Below are 20193 nucleotides of genomic sequence, written 5' to 3' on the forward strand. Positions count from 1 at the left end.
AAATTTTCAGACAAAATGAATTTTTCTCAGTTGAACAGAGAAAATATACAGGTTTATAGTGAAATGTTCCTAGTTGCAATCCTAACTAAAAGCGAACTACTTCCATGTAATAATCTTGTAAAAATGAATCCAATGTAAAAGAGAGATTTTAACCACACCTATGTTGAGAGTGACATCATGGGAATAAGTAAACCAAGAATTATTGCTTTCCTTTATTTAGAAATTTTAGATTTATGTTTGTACGATGGTAGAAGAGTAATTTTAGCTTCCCTAAGTTTTCCCTAATGGATTCTGTAGTTTTTTGAACACTTTAATATTTTGGCAAGACCAATTAAAAATAAATAATTCTGTTGAATTATTTCTATAGGTTTTGGCAAAAAGAATCCTTTTACTACATGTATGGACAACATATGTATACAAGTACCATGTGTCCCTGCCCTCATTAAGGATCTCAAGATATTATCCTAAAGTAAATCATTGTTATTGCAAGTATATTACTTGAAAATAGATCACCTTTGATGACACGATAGTTCATTTGGGGTATTTCTCTGTCTAAATTTGAATTTATATGGAAAATATCTTTGGCTGATGTCTTCATGCCATTCCCACCAGTAGGCAGGGAGGTCTGGTTTGGTTTCAAGATGTTGTAGGAAAACAAAGAGCAAAACCTCTTTGGGATTAAATTTGAAAAGAATTAAAGATTTTTGCACAATATATAGGTCATTCTACAAATGTCATAATACCATATAAAATTAGGCACCCGGACAAAACTAGTCATCTAGACTTTGCCTACAGTCAACAAAGAGAAATTAGTGTCAACAGAGAGAAATTAGTGCCACTGGGTGAAACTCCCAGGAAGAAGCATGTCTTTGCTGCAGCACCAACTCTTGGGCTTCCTGATCAAGGCTGCAAGAACTCCTACAAACCTCAAACCACTGGGAAACCTTCAAACATATTAAGAAGCTCAGTGTTCCTAAGATTCATAAGTAAAAAATACATATATTTACTTGGCATATACGTATGTAAAGACACATGAGTAAAAATAGAGTTATTTGAAATAAAATAGCTCCCCACAGTCTTTTACTCTTTCAGACTTTCTTTATACTTGTTAGAGTGACATCAAGGAAGAAGTAAGTCATGTGTTCCGTTGCTGAATATTTTTAACTTAGATAACTAATAAAACATTTAACTACGTCTTCAAATTGATATGAATATGTTCCTTTGAACAAATACCTTTATTTTCCTCACTGTTGGTATTCGTGTCCATATGGTTAGGTAGTTATACATTTCTTTCAGAAGCAATAGGTCCTCAGTTTTTTACAATGTTAAGACAATATAGAGGAAATAGTTACTAATGGATATCAGTACTGAGAACGTTATCTACATTCTTCAAATCTTTTTAAATCTATCTAACACCATTTATGTATTTTTGAGATAGGCAAAAGTAGAGAAAACTGACAATAAGCTTATTTCTTACCAAGTATGTTACATTAGTTGTTGAAGTTCATTTAATATTTTCTTTTTATTTACCTTCCACAGGTCACCTGCTAGGTTCAGTTTATATTCATTCACTAAAGTAATTACTGAATAACTTAGTTTTCCCTGATTGCTTTATTTATTATTTATCCATCGTCAGGTAATTCATAAGCAGAATAACTACAATGATGCTGTACTAGGCAATTTGATCAGCAGGAATTTCAGTTTTATGTGCAAATTTGGCCCGCTTTATACATGTCTTTCAGTAGGTGATGAGTCCTATCCAAGAAATAATACATGAAAGTAAACAGGAGAAAAATAGAGCTGAGAAAGTAATATACCGCTATCTTTACTAATGAGTAATACATTTTTCAAGAAGCAATTTATTCCTTTCAGTATAAACATCTAGACTTTAGCTCAGAGAGCATTTAGAGGTCACATACACTTTCCTGTAACCTTAGGTCGACACTCCCAACTGAGGTTATGTCAGTATTTCTGAATTTCAGAGGCATGATTCTTCCTCACGTCCACAGGAAGAAATTTCCTAATAGTGTAATGAAATTCTCAGTCTCTGATACTCGGTTTTGTCCTAGCTGCATACATCAGATCAATTCATGAAAGTTATTACCTAAGGGAAAAAATTAATTAGACATATAATACACATATTTTTAATAGCAAATATACAAAAATAAAAAGGTGTCCTGGATTATTTGGCATTTGGCTTACAGCCCTCAGTTCTGAATATAATTTTGGTATAATTTTGGCAGCTACCTGCTGGAAGGAGATTTTTCCTCTAAGCAGACTGTTACTGCAGCAGCAAGTATTAGTAGAAAATTTCTCTTACCTGACTTTAATCTCTAAAAGCTCAAAGACCATTGTGTAGGTTAAATTAGTTCTTTGCACTTGTCACCAGTGCAAAGTAATAGGTGGGATAAATCTCCATTTGGACGACCCCATATTAGAGACTTACACTAAGAAAGGAGGAATCAGGAGGTATTGTCTCTTCACTTACTTGTATCTAAGTGACTTACTCAGGTTGGCCTTTAACTCTGAGATGGCAAAAGTTACATAAGATGTCTGCTCTTCAAGAACAATCTGCTAAGTGGAAAAATTGGCATAATTTGATTTGGTGATTTATATGTCTCACAATTAGAGAGAAGATGTAGATTGATGAGAACAGAGAAGTACCCTTATAATGCCAGAAATGACCTCTTGTCAGACCTTTCATTAAGTATTGCTCAAGCTCCTCCTGGGACAACTTCAACTGCAGTAACTTGGCTGGTCTCCAGAAAATTTTGCAGTGTACTAAGATGGGCTAGCAATCTTCTCATGGCTCCAAATTCAATACATTAAATACATATAAAATATTGCAGTTTTTAAGGATACTTAATTTTAGGTGTTGAAAGCCTAAAATGGAGCCTGAAGTGATTCTCTAACACCAGAAACAACATAATAAATTTGTTCCTTTTCAACTTTAAAGCACCTGTCAAAATTCTAAATACAATACAAAACATAAGGCAGTATTTGTAAAATTGTCTCTGTGAAAGAATAGTCTTGTTTATGCCATATTAACAAAGGGACAAAAAATACTGAATTCTTGAAAAACATAAATGAACCATTGTTCTCAGCAGGCTCTAAAGTTAATTTTTTGTATGAAGCAGATGGGATTTCTAGAAACAAGTGAATCGTATGAAGGAAATGTACCAGCAGTTGCTTTTCTTTCTCTGTTTTCAACTAAGTTTTATCTCTAGACTCAGAAGAAAGTGGGAAGGGCTTGGAATTTTTGGTTTGTAGAACAACGTGTTTCATTATCTGAAAACTTGCCTACCACTGATGTTGATGTCCCTTCCACCTACCACTTTCTTTCACACACATTCTATCAGATGTTCTGGCTGTGAACACAGACTTCTAAACTGCGTGTGACAAATTGTAGGAAATATTATTTGTGACTTCTGTCATGTTGGAGTAAGGTGCAATCAGTTTAAAATAAACAAGATAGGCAGAGTTTGTTCTTCCTTGTTTGTAACCTCCCTGAAACTGGGATTGCTGTAGAGTTGCACATAGTATTTGAATTCCTATTCTAAGAGCACAACAACATGAACTATTACTCAGTAAATGCCATACATGGCTTGTAAGAGCTGCACTTTCCCTTCTGTTTTGTTTTTCCAAAAATTTTGACTTTGATTCTAGGCAGGTAACACATGTAGTTTGAATTCTGTATGTCTCCTGTGAGCAGTGATTGTACTGACATGTTTTTAAGCAGCTTCCCATTTCATTAAGTAAAGGTCTCCAACTGCTCCTTTAGGGTATCACAGTAATTTTCCTTACATAATGCTGTTCACATTTGTCCATCATTTACATTGTTTGTACAACTGTTTCTGAGACTGGAATAAATTTCTGGGGCACAGACTTATCTGCAAAACAAGATGTTGAACCTGAGTTCTTGCCAAAATTTTGTATGAAGTTTCACCCACTGGATCATTTCCACAGTCCCTGCTAGGGTGAGGCTTAGCAGACAACTGAGATTGTGTACTGTTTATGTTACCCCAAGAAACCCTCGCATCTTTCCCATTCTAGAAAGCTGTTGTCATGCTAAGTGTCTTCTAACTATGATAGTTCCTCTTTTAGTAACTAAAAATGCATGCTCCCAACCTTTTTAACTAATGTGACCATTTACTTCTTCCCAAGGTCTTCTTCTCAGGATAGTATTCAGAAATGAGAAACAATTTAGCCCTCTCTTCTCATGTGATTCTAACTATTAAAACCTTGTAGTAACAGACCTTCAGCTGTTATAGGGACTGCTTATATACAGACAATTATAAATAGGTCTAACAGATCCATTCACTGCCACTGATATTGTTTGTTCTGATCATACTAGAGATACTGATACACGTTAACATAAAAAAATTACTCTGTTAGCAATTCAGTGCAGCAGAAAAGACCCCTCTCCAGTTTTGACAGGAAAACTATAAATTCCATTGTAGCTATAAAAATTAGGATTTGTATATAAGACAATGCACACTTCTGCAAACTGTCTCACAGTGCTGACATTTCTGCCATTCTTAGTCTCTACATAAGCTTGTTGTGAGCACTTAGCAAGCAGATTCCTCCTCTGCTTCTTTAACCAGGGTTTCAGATTGTGTTTCCCTTTAAGCAGATTCTAGGACAACTATCCTTTTTTTTTTTTTTAATTTCTGCTACAGAAGTGTTAAAGTATATTGATAACTCTATAAAGTTATGATTTGTCTTACTGATAAGATTTTTAATCCTGGAGTGGCAAAAAACCCCTGTTTGCAAACCACAGCTGCTGAGAGAATACCTTTTTTAACTCTGCTATGTGTCACATAATTTCTCCCCCAAACGACATGCTAAGAAGTTTTCTAAGGTTGATGCTGATTTGTAAAGGTCATCTGTAAAGAATAATGCAGCTTCAGTTAATACTCCAAGTACTTTAATGCACTGAAAAACAGAGAGCACTAGGAAAACAACTGGCTACTAACCATCCACTTAAAGGATTTAGCCCTTGAAGTTGTCAGGGATTTTTTTCAGAGTGAAACTAATCTAAAAAATATTACTTCCTGGAATGCTGGCATGTAGTCTGAATTAGAGGTTTAACATGTCTCTTTAGTCAACAGAGTGAAGAGGTCTCTTTCCATAAATGATTGATATTCAGGAATCAGTCATTGCTCTGGTTCATAGAAGTCCCAAGAAGGGGCTGTGTCTCTCCTCTGTTTACTTTATAAGTACACAGAAATTAAGTCAGAAAATTTAGCAAAGTTTGTTAAATAAGGTTAGGATGAGTGACTATTTTATTGTATTTCAGTCTGAAATAACCATCCCTGATCCTGCAAAAATATACCATGGATATTTGTTTTTTAAAGGCACTGCAGTAACTGAAATGGTCGCTGTTTGCAGGAGCTGAATCCTCCTCATATTTTATTTATGACTTTCCCTTTTACTGTAAATGAAATTGTTTATAAAAAGTCGGACGGAAGTGTTTTAGTGGTTTAAGCAGGAGAATCTGACTCTTTCTTTTAAAAAGCACAGCTGAGGCACCGTTGCTAGGGGGAGTGTTGTGCTTGGCTCTTGCCTGTGCTCCCAGAGCTGCTGTATAAGAAAACCCAGGTAGGAAGCCAACGTTTTCCTTTAGTTCTGTTTCAGTGTCACTGCATTTTGTGTGTTTTCATGAATGAGACAGATTTAAGAACCCAAAATCCTCAAAATTATTTTCTAGGCGTTTTTGATGTAATAATTTTTTTCAAAGAGCAGTGAGAGAAGCTCCAGTGTGTTTGTGTTGTTAGTTTTCATCACTTGGAAACCAACTCTAAGCTAATGGACAGCTTTATAGTTCTTGCATCCAGTTGTTTATTACATTATAAAGTATCTGTTATAGTATTTAACTTCAAGAAATGCTACCAAATTGTTAAAGAAAGCGGCCATAAGGCACTTCTATATGTTGCCAGTGTTCTCCATTTGCATGTGCCTCTAAGAAATACTGCTCAAATTGATACATAAAGCTTGATATGAAAAAGAGGTTTGTGTGCCAAGCAATAAAAATGCTGCCACTTCTTGCGGTGCTGTACTTCTGTGCCATGAAGAAGATATTTGATGAACCTTGCTGGCAGCAAGGAAATGTGGCCATTTTTGGGTGAGAGACACTGAGAAAATTGGTGCTGAGGCAAATGCACAGGAGGTTTGGGAGAGAGTCACATTTGTCTAAGAAAACCACTTGCTTAGGGTCTGTTCTGTGCTAGCTGAGATTTATTTAGAAATCTGAAAATGGTTGGGGCCAGTAGCTGGTAAAGCTAAGCCTCAGGCAGGAGATAACCACATCGTTCCTCCTCTGCTTCTTCTTTTTCATCAGGTATGTCCTAAGAGATAAAGAGGAACATGAAGATCACTGCATATTCTAGGCTGGGCTGGAAGCACTTTTTGAGGCAAATATGCATGATCCTGTACACACCCAGTACAAAGAAATGATGGAGAAACCACTGGTGACCTGTGCCACCCTCAGTTAGCCTTCTTGCTACAGGAGGTTTAGCCAGCTACAGACAAAGGTCCCACAAAAGGTCAACTCCTGTGAGTTCTTTCATGGAAATTTTAAAATCCAGAATGAACTGTGCTGTTCTGAGTTACTTCATCTGTGAGCACTGTACATCCCTTGTACAGCCCTTGGGTTTTACACTGGTGCAGCTATGCTGGTGCAATAAGCACAGCCATGGTCATGTTCCTTCCCACTAAAGGTAAAGCAGGACAGGAACTCACAGTAATAGTAGCCATGAATTGAGTTGTACGGACATAAATTTAAAAATTTCCCCAATGGTTGTAATCAAATACAGCCACTTCCTAGTGCAAATAAAACTGAAGTAATTTGGCCAATAGAAGTGATTTCAGCCCAATGCTGAAAGGAGGGGAAAAAAGGGATTGAAAATGGCTCTGCGATCTTATTATTGCGGCTGTCTTTACAGACCCTATACGGGTTCTTTATGTAAAAACAAAAAAAATTGCAAGAGTGGTCATACAGCATGCACAGGCCCACATTGGTCACTAGTATATTGAATAATTAAATGGATACAGATGTTTTTTAATCATTCCATTATGAAAAAATATGGGTTTTTTTAAGTACTAAGGCTGTATGTTAAATGGTGTCATTTGATTATTTGGGATGAAAATGTTAAATGGAATGTCTCTCATGATCATTATGCACATATTGAAGCATATCTCTCATAAGTGATTTCTGTGTTGCTTGTGACAGCCGGGTGTCAGTCACCGCCCAGATGAACTGCAGTGAGGAATCCCAGACGACAATCACTGAGGTTAGTGTCCAGTTAGTTGAGACAAAAGTGGTGTATGATAATTTTTCACTGAAGAGTAATAAGAATCTTTTATATATATAACTGTGAAAAGTGAAATATATAAGCCAAGAGTTTTTTTTAAGCTCTTGTCAACCCTGGATCTGTCAGTACCATTCTAGTTAATGCAGATCTGTACAATTAATTTCTGTGCAAATACACTGCAACCAGACGTACCATATGCTGGAAGTAGGCACCTTTAACATGTTGGGTCTTTGTTTTTAATTCTATTTCATATTGATCCAACATTACTTGATTAAGTTATCTTCAAATTATTGGTTAAATACATTTAGTCTTGAGTAGGTTGCAGAACCATGAAACTACCCTGTTTTCTTGTCTGCAGAAAAGTTTTTGATCATGTTTAAACAGCAAAATGTTAGAAGGGGAAAAAACCCAAAAACTCCGGTGATATGAGGAGATAAACTGTAAAGATAAACAGGCAAGATGCTTTAGAGGTGTCAGTAGGCTTTAATCTTGATAACAAATAGCAGTGTATGTTAACTTTGAGCAGTGTCAGAACTGTAGCTTGCCAGTGCCATCAGTGGAACATAAGCATATATTCAGCTGATAACCATCGATCCAGTTCGCTTAAAAAAAATTATACATATACACATATATACATACATATACATACATATATACACACAAATACATATATATATATGCAATATATATGTACGAGTTGGATTAACATCCTGTAGATAGACAGACAGATAGATAGATAGATAGATGTATACACAGGAGACATATAGATATATACAAGATAGATAGATAGATGTGCATACAGGATAGGTATGTATACACAGGAGATATATAGATATATACAAGACAGATAGATAGATGTGCATACAGGATAGGTAGACAGATAGATAGATAGATATACAGGAGATATATACACATAGAATGTATATATACACGTATATTTTTAATATGTATATAAAAATATGCGGGGAAAATTGCTACAGTCGGGTGTTTTGGTAGAGCAGAGGTTATGTCTATGTGTCTGGGGACAAGGCCTGCCTGCACCCACAGCTCTCTCTCTCTCTCTCTCTCCGCGTCCCTGTCTCCCTCGGGAAGGTGTGTCCCGTGCCCGCGGTCGGTCCCCGCCCGGCTCCCCCAAGTCTCCCTCAGTGCTCCCTCATCCCTCGGGCACCGCCGCCACCTCCCGCCCAACTCCGCGCCCCGCGCGGGCACTGCGCATGCGCGCTCGCTCTGCCCCCTCCGCGCCGGTCCCTCTCCCGCTCCCGCCCCGGTCTCGCCCCCGCCCCTCTCCTGCCCGGCCCGGCCCGGTCACCCCCCTCATGCGCCTCTCGCGTCTCTTCCCGCCCCGCTGCAGCTGCCGGAGCCCGCGGGTGTCGCCGAGCCTCGGGAGCAGCTCAGGACCAGAGGCACCATGGCGGCAGCCCGGCCCCCCGACGCCCCGGGGGCGCTGCGCGGTGAGTGACTCCAGCGGCGGGGCGGGGCGGGGCGGGGCGCGGCCCGACGGCTGCGGCTGCCGGCGGGGCCGGGCCGGAGTGCCGGGGCCGGGGGCAGCTGTACCTGCCCGTGTTCCTGGGGTTAACCTCAGTCTCCGCTCTGAGGTTGCCTGCGGCGCACGAACAGCAAAACCAGCGCGCCCCTGCTCTGGTCCCCCCCGAGCTTCCTCAGGCTCTCCTGGCATTCCAGTACCAGCAGGGTACTGTCTGCGTCTGCCAGTGCCAAGTCAGCTCGGGCTTTGAGCGAAAGCTAACATGCTCCTATCGTATTTAGACATGCTTCTATCACATTTAAATATGATTAGATTATGAGATGCCCTTACATTTTTCAAATTCAGTATTTACATACTGGAATGTACACCAACCAGTCAGCCTCACCTCAGTCTCTGGAAAGGTGATGGAGCAGATGATTCTGGAGGTTGTCACCAAATATGTGAGAGAAATTAAAGTCACCAGAAGTAGTCAGTATGGATTCACGAAGGGGAAATCTTGCTTGACTGATCTGATAGCCTTCTATGATGACATGGCAGGATGGGTCGATGAGGGAAGAGCACTGGGTGTTGTCTGCCCTGACTTTAGCAAGGCTTTTGACACTCTCCCATAATATCCTCATAGGTAAGCTCAGGAAATGTGGGTTAGAATGGACAGTGAGGTGGATCAAGAACTGGTGGAATGGCGGTGCTCAGAAGGTCGTGATCGGCAGAGTAGAATCCAGTTGGAGGGCTGTAGTCAGTGGTGTTGCCCAGGGATCAATAATAGGTCCAGTCTTATTCAATTCGTTTATCAAGGACCTGGTAGAAGGGATAGAATGTACCCTCAGCAAGTTTGCTGGTGATACCAAATTGGGGGGGAGTGTCTGATACACCTGAAGGCTGTGCTGCCATTCAGGGGGACCTTGACAGACTGGAGAGTTCAGTGGGAAAAAACCTAATGCGGTTCAACAAGGGCACGTGGGGAGTACTGGCACAGGCTGGGGACTGACCTTCTAGAGAGCAGGTGTGCAGAGAAGGAGCTGGGAGTATTGATGGATGACAAGTTGACCATGAGCCAACAGTGTGCCCTTGTGGCTGGGAGGGCCAATGATATCCTGGGGTGCATTGGGAAGAGTGTGGCCACCAGGTCAAGGGAGGTGATCTGCACTCTCTACTCAGCCCTAGTGAGGCCACATCTGGAGTATTGTCCAGTTCTGGGCTCCTCAGTACAAGAAAGACAAGGAGCTACTGGAGAGGGTCTGACAGAGGCCACAAAGATGATGAAGGGTCTGGAGCACCTCTCTTATGAGGGGAGACTGTGGGAGCTGGGCCTGTTTAGTCTGGAGAAGAGAAGACTGAGAGAGAATCTCATTACTGCATATAAATATCTCAGAGGCAGGTGCCAAGAGGATGGTGCCAGGCTCTTTCCAGTGGTGCTCAGCAACAAGATGAGGAGCAATAGCCATAAACTAGAACACAAGAAGTTCCATCTCAACATGAGCAAGAGCTTCTTTACATTGAGGGTGGCAGAGCACTGGAACAGGCTCCCCAGGGAGGTTGTGGAGTCCCCCTCTCTGGAGACATTTAAACCCCACCTGGACGAGTTCCTGTGTCACCTGCCTTGGCAGGATGGTTGGACTGGATGATCTCCAGAGGTCCCTTCCAAGCATAACGATTCTGTGATTATGTGAACCTTGTATTTTGTGCTTGAAGTGTCATTCATGGATATGAAAATGTGTGAATTTATTGATGTGATATTTTTAGTCACATGTGAAATACTCTGCTCACAAAGTGGGAGAATGTGGGAGAGTGATGTGGTAGAGAGCTGTTAGAACTGAATGTCTAACTGCAGGTTTGGAAAGAATAGAGGTGATTGGTACTCAAAAACTAATCTTCAATTTTTTCAGCAGAATCTCTGCAATATTCCTGTTAAATAATTTGGACAAGATTAGTGTGGTGAATCTTACTGCGTGGTTTTGTGCTTTACCTAAATAGGATGCATAAAAGAGATGCATAAGAGCAGAATATTAAAAAAAACCAGTAAAATGAAAATCCAGTAAATTACAAACATGCTTAGTTTTTCATCGATAACAAGTTTTACCAAAATAAAATGTATGTATTGTTCTCAAACACATTTTAGAAAAATATGGTATTTGTTACAGATATCTACAGTTAAGGGATGTTTTCAACTCTTTAGAGGTCTGTGTACTTTTCTTTTGAGTGGTTTTTGAGTCTCACTGTGCCAACTTGTGCTAGGAAGTGATATACCGTTGACAGACAGAGTCCAAACAGATTTCAGAATTATTGCATGGAGAAATCAAGAGACACCCTCTAGTGATGGTTATTTTCTTTTACAGAAGCTCGTTTTCCAGGAATAGACAGAACAGCACAACAGTACTCTGAGAAGAAAAGTAGCTGTTAGTTCCCCTATGTGATAAATGTTTTGTTTTCCAAAGTGTTTTGCTCTGTTACTCCTTCTGTTCCTGAAATTCCTGTAATTCTGCAAATTTTATGTGATCGAGTGAAAAGTACTACATGTGGTATTCTGAATGGACTGTATCATTGGTTTACTTAATTGCAGTATAATTTCTCCATGTGTTCTTGGTTTTCTTAAATTACATCTTACATTTTGAGAAAGAATGCACCTTGAGCTGAAGTCCTTGTGTGTCTATCCAAAACTTATTTCAATTTCCCCTGCCCCCCTATAATTCAGTCTGATAGATTTATAAATAATTTAAATTTCCATCTTCTATATATGAATGTTTTGAATATGCTAATACTGCTGTTTGCTGTTGTGTTGCCCAGTCATAAAGTAAAAGTAGATTTTTTTTTTTGAGCTCCTCACTCCATTGTTAGGGTGATGGTCTGTATATGAATTTCTGATTATTGTTGTCTTACCAAGTGATGACTAATCATTTAAAAAAAAAAAGAAGTGACATCCCCCACAATTTTTCAGGTACCATTGAGAAACTCTGTACTGGCTGTTTGCTCCACTATCTTGTTTTTGTTTTTTTCTTCAATGCCTGTGGTAATGCATTTTATCCAGGCCTTTTAAGTTTGTCATGGTTGTTACCAGATTATGTTAAATTTGTGGTGTTAAAAGTAAATACACACCCACACCCTTTTTTTTGGAAGGGAAACTGTATTTTAATACAAGGAAGTAGGTGATGTTTGTGGAAATATCATTTTGTGATGTCCCTCAAATATTAGGTTTATTTTATGCTAGCATGGAACGATTATTTGCTCATTCTTGGCCCACTATGGCAAACTTATCTTGAAATATATCCATTAACTACTTCTTCACTTAATAGTCAACATAGTCTCTGTACCAGTCCTTCAAAAATTGAGTCAGTCTCTACCATTTTTTAATGCAGTCTGTAGAAATTCTTTATTTTACTGTAATCCAACTATGTGTATGCTTATTCCCTTACACCTCTCTCAGGTGGAGTGACTTGACTAAATGTCAGTCCACTAGTCAGACTAATTAAATAAGTGTTTCAAAAGAAGAATTGCTTTGAATAGGAAGCCCGTGTCTGGTAGTTATTCCCTTGTGAAGGCAGCACAACTGCAGTGTTACTAAATCTTTTTCTTCATTGTTGGGTTTTTTGAATCTGTATAGTTATTTGGTTGCAGTTTCCAATGACTGTATCCCTGAAAAATACAACAGTGTTTCTAGGACCTGTGTGGGAAGTTACCATTCCTTGCTTTCATTCAGGTAACTGATGCTTGGTCACTGTCTCTCTGCTTTCCCTGGTACCTGCTTTTTACATCCTGTCGAGATACTTGCAGCAGTTTTGGGTCTACATCGGTGCAGAGCTTTGAAGCCACACAGAGATCCAGTGGGTTTGGGCTCCTCTGAGTGCACAAGTCAAAGGAGAACACTTACTAGGTGGCATTTTCAAGTTCTCATTTGGGCCTTGTTTCAGTTTGACTATCCAGCACACTTATTAACCTGCCAGAAGTAAAATATGGAGCCATATGGAGCAGGATAATGACTCTTCCAATGTAAAACATGGTGTGAATTTTTTTGATACAGGCTTGTAATGGTAATCCTGCAAAGTGATACTCCTATGGATATTAGTTTTAATTCTTTCACTTCAAAAATATACTTTGAAGTTAAGCACAAATTAGTTGGCTGTAGAGCCCATTCACATAAGCAGAACAAAAGTATATGTCCAGAGAAATAAAATAACAAACACATTTTTTTAATGTGGTCCTTTTTTCAAGGAACTACAGGATCCCACATTAATCAATGCATTGAGTTAATTTTACTGCAACTACCAAAGCCTTAAAATGTTTTTCATTATGTGTAGAAAAGATAATTACCCTGTTATATCAAGGAACTGATCAATCAATGAAGAATTCTGCATACAGAGCATGTGTTCTGATGCTTTAAAAGGTGCTTAAAATAGCAGCAGATGGTTTCTGCCCTAATTTTGCATGTTTACACTGTTCATTTTAACCTGGCTTATCTGGAAATGTTTACAGACAATTTTCAAGTATGTTGGAAGATCAAAAGCAGATTCTAATCTGTTGCTTTCTAGTTTTCATTTATTAGAATGGAATTGAAATGAAGCGTTTGCTGCAATGAAATAGAATATGTTTTTGCACGCTAACTGAATAGATTGCAATGGTAGAAAAAATCACAAGAGGGAAATCAAAAGGTAACTTAAGACCAACTTCTGCCTTTAAGTAATTTTATCTATATCTTGATACTTGATTTTGGTGGAGGTTTTTTTGGTAGATTGGTTTTCTTTGAGAGTTGGTTTTTGTTGTTGTCATTGTTTGTTTGTTTTTTAACTTTAAAGCCTGCACTAGTGAAGATTCCATAAGTGTTTAAGGGACTCAGTTCCAGTGCTAGAATACCCCAAAAGTTTAAAAGTTTTTCAAGTGTGTGGTCACCTTTCATATTACAATTAAAGTCAATCATTTCCATCTCCAGCAGATAGAGTCTTCTGTGTGCCAGAATCGTTTGTGGGCCTGACCTTGTAGAAGTTGTTGAAGTTTTTTCTCAATTCCAAAAACTTTTCAAATGCTATCTTTGAGCAAATGTGACTTCTGAGAGTTCTTGCCTGCATGTTTTATACACAGATAAACATTACTCCACCATTCAAACCATTAATAAATGTTCTAAGGGCATTAGATTGAGGCAGATCCTGAAAATTCCTGCTCAGTAGGGGGTTTGAATTTATTAACTGTTACTTGCTTATCTCTTTACTTGTGATTTGCCAATGATTTGTATGTGCCCTCTTCCCCTCATCCACCCTGTCATTTCATCAAAATATTTCCTACTGAAAGGCACTTCCTAGATAGCAGGCTTAAAAGGTGAGATGTATGATTTTTCTGATATTCACAAGAATGAGTAGAATATTCTTTGAAGAACATTAAATTGTCTTGATAGGCTTTAATCCTGGCTAATCTAGGCCTTCTGTTGCTTATTATTTTACCATCTTTTAAGTATTTACAAATAGACTGAGTATTTTTTGTAGGGCTGAATTTAGACTGAATTGTTTATGCTTCTCTGCAGCTTGCTCTTTCTTAAAAAAGAGACTTGACTGGGAGTTAGGAACTTATCTGTTCTCCATCATTTCTTGGGATCACTGACAGTTCTGGTTTTGCTGCAGCCAGTTCATTAATGGATACTCTACCTTGATGTTTTTTAATTAGCTCAGTCTGATAAATATTTATCTACATCTTGTCCTCTGTTTTTTCAGTAATTCTTACTCAGTTCTTACTCATTCTGCATTCCTTGCTAGAAAAGACAAAATGCAAATAGGTTTTTCTGTGCTTTGTCTCTTAGTGTCTCTATTGAGTACTTGCTTGTTTCTGTCTCTACTGTTCCTCTTGGAAAGGAAATGGTTATGGGATCCTTGCTTTTCCATGTCTCATGCTAGTGAGCTTTGGGCCTTGTTCATTCTTTTGAAAGTTTCCAAATAAAATGAATGTTTCTTTTTTACAAATACAGGCAGTAAATTGTGTAATTTGGAAAGATTAGGATTCTCCAAAATCTTTTGATGTTTCTAAGTAGAATCAGCAGTAGTGGGGTTTATTTTATGTATTTTTTTCTAAATGACAGTGGACTAAGGTTATCCTGGAAATTAGATTGCACTTTGACTTTGGCATAGTAGGTAGCCTTTAAATGTTTAAGTTGTGTATTCAACATACGGTATTTTCTCCTGCCAGTAAAGCTCTTGGAGTAATATTGAATCAGCCATAATGTGATATATGTTCTGTGACATTACCACTCCTAAACCCCTACCTTTTGCTGTTTTATCTCCCTTTTGTGAATTTAATGCCTTATATGAACCTGAAATTGCCGTTTACTTAAGACCTTGGCAAGCGATGTTCTTTCATAAGGGCAAAGAACAATCAGTATTTGGCTCAAGGAATGGACAGGTAATTTAATTTTGAACTTGGTGATAACTAGAAAAACTTATTTAACTAGAATGTTATGTGTTCCCAGAGTAAAAATTAAAGAAAAAAATGCCTCCACAAAGCACGTGTGCAAAAAGAGCTGCAGTTTCCTCCTGATAGTCATCTTAGAGTTGTTCCAGTTAAAGGGCCAGTGTGTTCTGTGTGGACCAATGGATTTCCTCCTGGAAATAAAAACCACTTACAAAAGTTAAAAAGAAAAAGAAGACAATTCCATTTATAAGAAGGGATGTAAATAATTTCTCTTTAAAAAGTTAATATTACATGTATCAGTTGAAGTTAAAGTTTCAGTAAGCTCCTGAGAATGTCCAGGTGAACTCCAGGGCTCCAGTATGACTCAAGCGGTTGGTGCCGATGGGGAGATAATTATGTAGCTAGAATTAGTTTGAAAAATGAAGAAATTATTTAGATCTTTCAAAAAGAAAAGTACTTAAGTGGTGACTTTCCAAGCTATTAAGTATATAAAACTAATTTTTCAACTAAAAATATTTTGGAAGATTTTATGAAGAGGATAGCCATGAGTCTTGTACAATTGTAGTGCAATCCCAGAGAAGGAGATGGGCACCTTTTCAAAATACTGTGCAGAAGTCAACCATAGTTGTGTTTAATACATAAAACTGGAAGAAGTATTGCCATTTGCTTACACATAGAATCTCATTTACATTGTAAATTTAAAATGTTTTTCATTTGTGTTTGTGTGAGAGGATGAGTTGTAGGTGTCCACTTCTTTGTATATCTGACCCCAAGAATGAAGCTTCCCTGTGAACAAGTGGATAATTATTCATTCTTTTTATTTAGGTATTAGGGAATGTAGTAGGGTACAGGATCACCTTACTAATATTTACGGAATTTATGTGAAGAAATCTTAATCTAGGAGGATTTGATACATGGAAGATAAGGAGAAGGAATGTCATCAGTCCTTCAAAGGAAAAGGAGGCCCTGATAAGTTTGGTTATCAAAAATCACATTCAGTTTTAATGATGGAGGAAAAGCCTGGGCTTTTTTGGGAGCAGCAATTCAAAGACTGCAACAAGCAGTAATTCTCCTTTTCCATAACCATGATTGCCCAAGTCAGTGTCCAAACTGGGTACTTACTGCTTACCAAAAAATCTCATATGCCACTGATTTAAAACTCAGAATTTTATGTTTCAGAGGATCAGCAGAGAGTACTTGATCCTAAAGGATGTAGAGTTTTGATGAATTCTTTGGGTTGGAGGGTGGGATGTGCAATATTTTTGTTTGTTTGTTTGAAAACAACCCCAGGGGTACAGTTCTAATGATGGCCTCTAGCTGGACACTACACAACCCTTTGAACCTCACAGTTCAGCCAGTTTTCAGTCTGCCTACGTACATGGTCCATATTTCATTACTTTCTCTATAAGAATGTTGCAGGAACCAGTGTTAAAAAACATTCACTGCTTTCCCTTCATCCACTAATCCAGTTATCTTGTCATAGAAAATTGTCTCATTGGTCAGGTAGAGGTTTATCCCCTTTGTAAATCCATGCTCATGACTCTGAGTTTTCGTCTTAGCATATTTGACAATGGTTTCTAGGATTATTTGCTCCATCACCTTCTTGGGCATCAAGGTGAGGCTGATCAGCCTGTAGTTCCCCAGATTTCCCTCCTTGAAGACAGAAGTGATCCCCAGGAACCGCCCTTGATCATCACCATGATCTTTTAAAGATAATTGAGGGCAACCTTCAGGTGACATTGACCAGCTCCCTCCGCACTGATGGCAGCATCTCATTAGGACCCTTGGGCTTGAGTATGCCCAGGTTGTTTAAATGTGTTTAAATATGGCCTTACTAGCTTGTGTGTGAAATGGGAAGTTACCTGATGATGCTGTCTCGGGTTTTATAGCACATCACCACTCAAAATTAGATGAGACAGCTCTGACTAACAGCTTATAAAATGCCAGGAAATTCTTTTATGTGTTTTTAATAGAAAAGAAATGTGTCTATGCATTACTTAAGGTGGTTTATAGTATATAATGAAAGGTAGATCCATCAGAGTTAAAGGCATTTAAGTGATAGTCTGTAAGGACTGAATTCCAAAAAATGTTTCATTCATTCACGTTTTCTCATACAAGTTCTTTCTGTTGGAACATGGGATTGTGTATGGTATAGATGGTTTAATTTAACATACATTTCTTTCAGGAAATACTTAAACATGTTGCTATGTCTTCTCTGTTTCAGAGTTGCCACCTGTTCCTTCTACATCAAGGACAGGTACTGCAGAGCTTTCTGTTAGACAGCGAATGAGAGAGAAACTAAAAGCGGCAAAGGTGAGAATTCTTCAGAAGTCCTATTTGGTTGACCTCAGTCTTATAAGTACCACTCACTTCATTTTACTTGCTTTGTGCTATGTGAATCTGAGTTGGGATATCTGCTTTTTGATTTCTAATGCCAAAATAATACTAAGTTCATTGGTACAGTAGTTTTCTGTATTGCTGTATTTTTTTCTAGAGTTTATATTTAATTTGTTTGTAATAACATACAGTGTATTTTTTATAATTCAAATGATACAATCATTAGAAGATCTATCTGTGTTTTTTGTCAAAAAATTTCTGACACTATTTTGAAATCAATGGATTTCTTTGTGAGTATACTGTGCAGTTTAATAAGGGGTATTAGTATCTAGGTCTGTAAAATCACTTAAGCTGATTATATATAAAAGATTCTGTCCCTAACACAAACATGAATAAGTTGTTGAGTTCCTGGGAATTATTGTAGCTTTGATCTTATTCTATTTCTGTTATAGCTAAGCATTTTTTTCATTTTTTTACTTAGTCAAAAGCTGAAATTACTTTATCCCAAGAATACCCCACTCCACAACCAAGGCGTTTAAAAGGCATCAGAGGAAGAAACCCAGAAGTCAGACTGGATAAAGTGGTAAGAAAGTGCATTGTGTCTTGTTGTGTGAAACATGAAATAAATCAAAGACTACAGTCTTGAAGACCAGTTTCATTGATCAAAATTATACTACTGTTTGAATTAGTAGACAGGAAGGAACCTTTCTGATTATTGCTTTCAATGTACGTATTTAACAGTAATAATTTGCTTTCATTGTAGTTGACATGTGAAACTTCTGTCATTTAAAGGTTCATAACTTCTGTTGCTTTAGATGCCTTGAAGTATTTAAAATTTACTGTAACAGAAAAGACCACTGTATTACATATATACATTTACATACAAATTTATATAAATTTGCACAGTGTAATTGCTAAATGCTGGATCTTAGCTTTATATCATTGTGCTGTATTGTATTTCCTTGTTACTATTTTACATTAGAAAATGATTTTTGTATTAAAAAAATAACAAAGGCTCTGTCTGTGCAGAATTTGCACTCATATTCTTCAAAATTCACAAAGAGATTGCTTGCCTGTAGAAAATGTGTTCCAAAGAATGTGTATGCCCAGGAAATAACAGCATGTAGCAGTAATGCTTTTATCTGGAACTCCAAACAATATGAATTAGCCTGGCTAAATTACTTGTCTTGGGGAGAATTACCTTTTCATGTAGGTTGAGGGTAGGTTTTCGGCAGTGTTATCTTATAATAAGTAATTGTTACAGCTTTCAGTTACGTAGTACTGTTTTAATATGTTTGTATTAGGAAAATACAGAAGTGATACCCTTATTAGAGTTGGTTATTAATTTTATATAAAGAATATCTGAAACCTTCCATGTGTTGGTTTTGTTTCCTGTACTTATTTACTCACAATTGAGATATTGTTTTGTTGTTAAACAAGTGGCCATCAGATTGACAGAGTTGGAGATTTTCTTTTTGCAATAATTATTTTGAAGTTTAGGTGGAATAGTTGTAAGCTTGAGAAGTGTCTTCCTTTAATCTAAGGATTCAGGCCACAGATAGAGTGGTAGATGTGTTTACGTTGGCTGAGCTTGGTGAAAATCACTTTGAAGCACTTAAATGAACTTGCTGAAGCAACCTCAGAACCAGTGACGTTTACAGTGATCTGCGTGTAGGGACAGATACAGCTTCAGAAAACTGGGAATGGATAACCATGTTACTGCCTTTCTTGAAAAGGCAGGGGGATGTCCCCCCATACACTTTCAGAGTAGCATAGCAGTAGTTGTTTGAGAGAGAATAAAACAAATAATCAAGTCTTTATTTCAGCACCCAAGCAATGGTTTTCCTGGTTGCAGCAGAGTTTGTCTGAGAGGCTCCTTAATTCCATTCCCTGGGCAGCAGTGCCTGCCAGCAGCACCCCTGCCACTGCTACCTGTCCCGGGCTGTCTGCCAGCCCCTCATTTGCAGAGGGAAAGATTTGCCATTGTTGTCCCATTTCTCCCCCTTTGGAGATCAGCATGTGGCTACTTGTGTTCAGGAGTGCAGAAACAATGATCCCATCAGCAGTGAAGACAGTAAGTTGTTATTTAGGCAGTGAACCATTTCTTGATACTCTGCAGTCTGTTTCTTCACCCAAAGGAATTAAGTAATAGTTGGATGTACCCTTTTAAAATAAATATAAAATCAGATTGTTACCACAGTGACTGTGTTTCTCTTTTGTTATTTTTTTCTGTAGAAATGCAATATGTAATAACTGTGTTCAACTGTTTGTATTTTTTATGGTTCAGTAAATATGTGCTAAAACTTATGTATATATTTTTATGCAGTCTGATAATGATAAATTTAGGGAGATGCAAGAGGATGAAACCCACTTACCACCAAAAGTAAAGTTTCGTGATTCTGTAAAAAAGCTTAAGCAAAAGTCAACAGTAAGTACCAATTCCTTCATTTCAATAACCCATATTAATTTCATTTAAACACTGTATGGCTTCATGGTTCTGTTTGAAAAAGCAGACAGAATTCAGTCTTATGCATTGGAGAGAATTTTATTTAATTTAAAATTTCACAAACAGTGTATGCCAACAATTGAAGTATATAAAGGGAACCTTCATCAAATGTAAGAATGGCTTTGGGTCATTTGATTAAAAAAAAAAGTTCAAGTAAATCCATCTGGACA

The 20193-nt window shown here is 37.8% G+C and overlaps 1 protein-coding gene across 2 annotated transcripts in view; it reads left to right on the forward strand.

Moving 5' to 3' along the window:
• The first annotated feature begins 5573 nt into the window (after nt 1–5573).
• Nucleotides 5574–20193, forward strand: part of CC2D2A (coiled-coil and C2 domain containing 2A) — a 59109-nt gene continuing 44489 nt past the window's right edge. Inside the window, exons 1-6 of one of the 2 annotated variants that reach the window (XM_032685812.1) lie at nt 5574–5601; nt 7232–7292; nt 8665–8764; nt 17405–17493; nt 17999–18100; nt 19844–19945. In XM_032685812.1, the coding sequence (XP_032541703.1) occupies nt 7254–7292; nt 8665–8764; nt 17405–17493; nt 17999–18100; nt 19844–19945 (432 nt within the window). In that variant the 5' untranslated portion in view covers nt 5574–5601; nt 7232–7253. Of the gene's footprint in view, nt 5602–7231; nt 7293–8664; nt 8765–17404; nt 17494–17998; nt 18101–19843; nt 19946–20193 lie in introns of those variants that run through there. The other variant, XM_032685813.1, reaches the window with a different exon arrangement.

This window comes from Chiroxiphia lanceolata, chromosome 4, assembly GCF_009829145.1.
Source record: "Chiroxiphia lanceolata isolate bChiLan1 chromosome 4, bChiLan1.pri, whole genome shotgun sequence".
NCBI classification, from domain to species: Eukaryota; Metazoa; Chordata; class Aves; order Passeriformes; family Pipridae; genus Chiroxiphia; species Chiroxiphia lanceolata.